General features: G+C 43.4%; 1 protein-coding gene across 1 annotated transcript in view; it reads right to left on the bottom strand.

Annotated features, from left to right (window-relative positions):
- TG (thyroglobulin) overlaps positions 1–5315 on the bottom strand; it is a 162662-nt gene that overhangs the window by 60343 nt on the left and 97004 nt on the right. Inside the window, exons 36-37 of the mRNA XM_087890908.1 lie at positions 5067–5226; positions 558–757 (exon numbers count right to left, since the gene is read on the bottom strand). Coding sequence (XP_087747034.1) covers positions 558–757; positions 5067–5226 — 360 coding nt within the window. The remainder of the gene's footprint in view (positions 1–557; positions 758–5066; positions 5227–5315) is intronic.

Here is a 5315-nt window from a genome sequence, read left to right as displayed (position 1 = left end):
CACCTGCTTTACACTCACCTGGAGTCTTCTTTTTCATGTACGGTTGTTGTTCAGTGGCTAAGTCATGTCCAATCCTCTGTGACCCCATGGACCACCACACTTGAGGCTCCCTTGTCCTCCACTGTCTCCCACAAGTTTGCCCAAATTCATGTTCATTGCATCGGTGACACTATCTAACCATCTCATCCTCTGCTTCCCACTTCTCCTTTTGCCTTCAGTCTTTCCCAACATCAGGGTCTCTTCCAATGAATGATTTTTTTTTCTCATTAGGTGGCCAAAGTTTTTGAGCTTTAGCACCTGTCCTTATGTTGGAATTCATTGTTGGAATGTATTTTTATGCAACAACTACAGTAGTATTCAGCCAGTAAATGGCAGTGTTTACAAGTTTGGAACTTTGGTATATACTCTATGCTCTTTTGTTCTAAGTAGAGTTTCCTGTTACAGAGAAACAGGTGAGGAGTAAAGCACATGGTGACTGTGCTCTTTGTTTGCACTGTGGTGCTACATATAAACAGAATCTCTAACACCTTACTCATCTGAAAATAAATAGGACTTACCATCAGTAGCGCCCTCTTGAAGAGGATTGGATTCGAAGTTTTCTTAAGGAGGTGAATGCTGATAATATCCGCTCCCCTGTCAGGTGCTCCAATTGTTATCTGTCCCGCGTCTCCCCCAAACCTTGCAATGTTCCTCCTTATCCATTGTAGAGCCATGTCTTGATCCAAAAGCCCCCAATTTCCACTTGCAACACTGGAACCTACACAAATAAATAATCAAAGGGAGGGTTGCACATTGGCACAAGGAATCAAAACAACATACAGCATTTCAAACATCTGGAAAGAAAGAATGTCCCTTAGAAGATCAAGACTTTCTAGGAAGATAATTAGTTGAAAGAAGACTCTCTTAGCTCCTGCCCTGTCTTTAGATATTTCTAAGCCTGCATGTTTTGGACAACTAATGATCATAATGTATGATGCATGGAATAATATTTTGAAGTTATGCAAAGGCCAACTGCAACTGAACATTAGAAAATGCTTTTTAAAGGCAGGAAGGAACGGTGTGCCAAATATGGACTTGAATAGCTAACCTAATCTTGAGCAGCAACAGATTTTTTTGCCAACAATGACTAGATAGAACATTTTTTGCTACAGTCATTAGAACAGATGTAGCACAATCATTATCATGCAGTAAAAAGCATTTTTCACTTTCTGAGACGCTGCTAACAGGCAATGTGGATCAAGGATTCCAACAGAAGAAAATGCTCAGGATTGAATTGTGGGGTCCTTGGTGCTCTCTGAGCTTAGTTTTCTTGCAGACATTTCATTACCAAACTAGGTGATATCATCAATGCTAGTAGGGTTTACTCCCATTATCCGCTATCTACTAGCACTGAAGGTGCTACCTAGTTTAGTAATGAAACAACTGCAAGAAACCCAGCAAACTCACAGAGCACTAAGGACCCTATTGAAGTTGGACAATTTATGGTCTGTAGGCCCCATGATCTCCATTACCATGTTTATGACCTCCACGTCTTCTCTCAAATTCATATTATCTCAAGTGGCTGACAAACCATTCATATATCGTAGGTTCATTTTTCATTTGGGGGAGAGAGGATTAAAATGCATTGCATTAAGCCATTGCAAATACTGCCAGGTTGAACCTTCAAAACTTATCAGGGTACAACCTGGTTAATACTGTAATTGAAGACCACCAGAACATCACAGGGTTATAGGCTAAGGCAGGAATTTGGGGGGGAAATCCCAGAAGAAGGGAATTATAATCTACTTCCATAATACTGTCGAGAAGTCAACATGGCCATATTTGTAGCTACCAGGAAATCAAACTTGACTCAACAGGGTCTTTCTTATTATTTAAGGATTAATGACCCATATTTTAATGAAAAGACACTCCACCCATTCTAAAAATAAAGAAGAACCTGGTTATCTTCCACCATTATTGGAGACATCACCGTATAACCTTTGACGTTAATTTCTATATATGTCTATATAGGGTTTGTCTCCAGAAGCTGTAGATCAGTGATGGGATTCAAATCATTTAACAACCGGTTCTCTGCCCTCATGACCGGCTGGGTGGGCGTGGCCATGGTGGGTGTGGCCAAGGGGTGTGACAGGCAGCACTCGGCCTCCTGAACCCCCCTGGGAACAAAAATGGGCTGTGGGGGGGAGACGCGCTGCCCCCCCCCATGTCCCATTTTGGCCTTAGGAGGTCTCCCTGAAGCCTCCTGGGAGCAAAAATTGGCTGCGGGGGGGCACACCATTTTGGGCCTAATAGGCCTTCCTGCACTTACCTGGGAGCCAAAATGGGGCACGTGTTTTCTTTTAACACTGATCAGCTGTAGGGCGGCACTTTGAAGCCCCGCGGCAAGAGTTTAAACAGTTTTTTTCCCCTCTAGCCGATCAGCTGGGACTCAGGAGGCAGCAACAGATTGGGGGTGGGGTCAATTAAAAGGTAAGAATAATGCAGGGGGGAGGGGTTGGGGGGCAGGGGGGCAGAACTGGTTCGGTGACATCATATCGTCACCGCTACCAGCTCAGCGGAACCGGGAGGAACCCACCACTGCTGTAGATGCTCTAACACTGGAGATTTTTAGTAGAAGAGATTGGACAACCATTTGTCTGAAATGGTAATAGGGTCTCCTGCCTGAGCAGGGGGTTGGACTAGAAGACCTCCAAGGTCCCTTCCAACTCCTTTAATCTGCTATCATTCTGTTTCTCCTCACGTTATTCTTATATTGAGTGACCCTACGCACGGTCACTCAAGCGCTCGTCACCTCCCGCCTGGAGTACCGCAATGCTCTCCACATGGGGCTCCCCTTGGGGTGCACCTGGAGGCTCCAACTGGTCCAGAATGCGGCCGCGCGGGGGATTATGGGAGTGACGGGGCACTCCCATGTGACACCTCTCCTGCGCGAGCTACACTGGCTCCCAGTGGTCTTCCAGGCGTGCTTCAAGGTGTTGGTGACCACCTTTAAAGCGCTCCATGGCTTAGGGCCTGGATATTTATGAGGCCGCCTTCTGCCACCAATTGCCTCCCACCGGCCAGTACGCTCGCACAGAGAGGGCCTCCTCAGGGTGCCGTCAGCCAGTCAACGTTGGCTGGCGACCCCCAGGGGGAGAGCCTTCTCTGTGGCGGCACCCGCCCTCTGGAATGACCTACCCCCAGAGATACACACGATACTGGACCTCCGGGCTTTTCGTTGGGCCCTTAAAACTCACTTACTTCATCTAGCTGGGCTGGCTTGACCCCATCCTTTGGTTTTAATTTGAAATTAATTTTAACTGGATTGTTTTAAATTGTGGGCCAACATTATTTAATACCTTTTAAATTGTTTTAATTTTTGTATGCTGTGTTTCTACTTTGGCTGTCCACCGCCCTGTGTCCTGCTGGAGAAGGACGGTATAAAAATCAAATAAATAAATAAATAAATAAATAAATAAATAAATAAATATTAAACTTATTAAACCTATTGGCCCATGTCCTTTAACAAAAGAGTATGGTTAAGAAAGAAGAATTCATAAGAAATTCCTGTGAAAGCCACCAAAAGGAAGAATAAAAAAAAATAATAATGGTGACACCTCATCATCCGAGTAAGTGGATGTATCCTAGCCTATCAAGTTCACAGAGATTAAGATCTGGGTTTACCACTGAACTGAAGTTTTGAAACAGCTCTGAATAAGAATTTAGGGCATTCTATAAAATGAGCACATGTGCTGAACTCAGCAGGGAAGAAAAAGCAGTGAAAGAAGAAAAGGAACGGAAGCACAGTACGTTGCTGCCACATTTTCTTTCCACTGAGGCTAGTGGAAAGACTTGTGAAAATGCAGGCGTGATTTAGCACTTTTTTCTCTTTGAAACAAACAAACAAAAAAATACTGCTTTTCTGATAAGTGGGTCAGAGTCGGGAGCCAACAGGATGGGGGTATTTGCCAGGACCTCAGCAATTGGCTTGATACCATGAAGAGATAACAGATTGATAATCTGTTAGAAGGGACCTGGTAGGTCATCTAGTCCAACTCCCCTCCCAAGCAGGAGACCCTACACCATTTCTGACAAATGGCAGTCCAATGTCTTCTTGAAAGCCTCCAGTGATGAAGCTCCCACAACTTCTGAAGGCAACTCCTGTCCCATGGGTTGATTGTTCTCACTGTCAAAAAATTCTCCTTATTTCCAGGTTGAATCTCTCCTTGTTCAGTTTCCATCCATTATTCCTTGTCTGGCCTTCGGGTGCCTTGGAAAATAGCTTGACCCCTTCCTTTCTGTGGCAGCCCCTCAAATATTGGAACACTGCTATCATCTCTCCCCTGGTCCTTCTCTTCAGTAGACTAGCCATGCTCAGTTCCTACAACCGTTTTTATACGTTTTAGCCTCCAGTCCCCTAATCATCCTGGTTGCTCTTTTCTGAACTTTTTCTAGAGTCTCGACATCTTTTTTATATGGTAATGACCAAAACTGGATGCAGTATTCTAGGTGTGGTCTTACTAAGGCTTTATAGAGTGGTATTAGTACCTCGCGTGATCTTAATTGTATCCCTCTGTTAATGCAATTTAGGTTTGCATTGGCTGTTTTGGTCGTTACAGCATAATGCTGGCTTATATTTAACTGGTTGTCCACTAAGAGTGTTTGGGCACTTGGTGCCAAAAAGGTTTGCCATCACTAAACTAAGCCTTCCCTAGTTCCCAGAAAGATAAAATGAGGGAGAGAGAACATATCCCCAAATCATCCATCTGATACTTGCTTCTTTTTTTTAAACATAACATTTCCAATCTGTCAAAAAATTCTTTTGTCAGTTTTTATCTGACGAAGCTGGTCAGTTTCCCCATTTCTGCAAACTCAATTAACTTTTTAATCCAATCTTCCGCTGGAGCTATGTCATTGCTTTTCCAATTTTATGCAAACAATAATCTCATTGCAGTTTCGAATAAGGTATTGAATTCCATATTTCTTTCCTAATTCCATTTCCATAAGACCCAGCTGGAATAATTCTGGTTTCATCATTAAAAAATAATAATAATAACCTCCTATTTTCAAACTGAGATACAACTTACCAGTGCTTAAAAAGCCAAAAACTCCTACACGGTAATTTGCAGTGATGACAATGAGATTTCCAACTCCAGCTAAGTAGGATCCATCAAGGGCTGCCTTTTCGCCTTGGTCATCAGCATTTATGCTGTTGTGGAAGAAAACCAGCACTGGTAGATTCCCTCCCTGCCACAATAAATGATAGGTTTGTTGTTATTGTTGTTAATTGAAATATATTATAGCTGCTGCCCTCTCCCACACACTCTAAGCTGCCA

This window comes from Pantherophis guttatus, chromosome 3, assembly GCF_059756535.1.
Source record: "Pantherophis guttatus breed Tessera chromosome 3, ASM5975653v1, whole genome shotgun sequence".
NCBI lineage: Eukaryota > Metazoa > Chordata > Lepidosauria > Squamata > Colubridae > Pantherophis > Pantherophis guttatus.
Note: the sequence above shows the minus strand (reverse complement) of the source record. Positions and strands in the feature narration are given on the sequence as shown.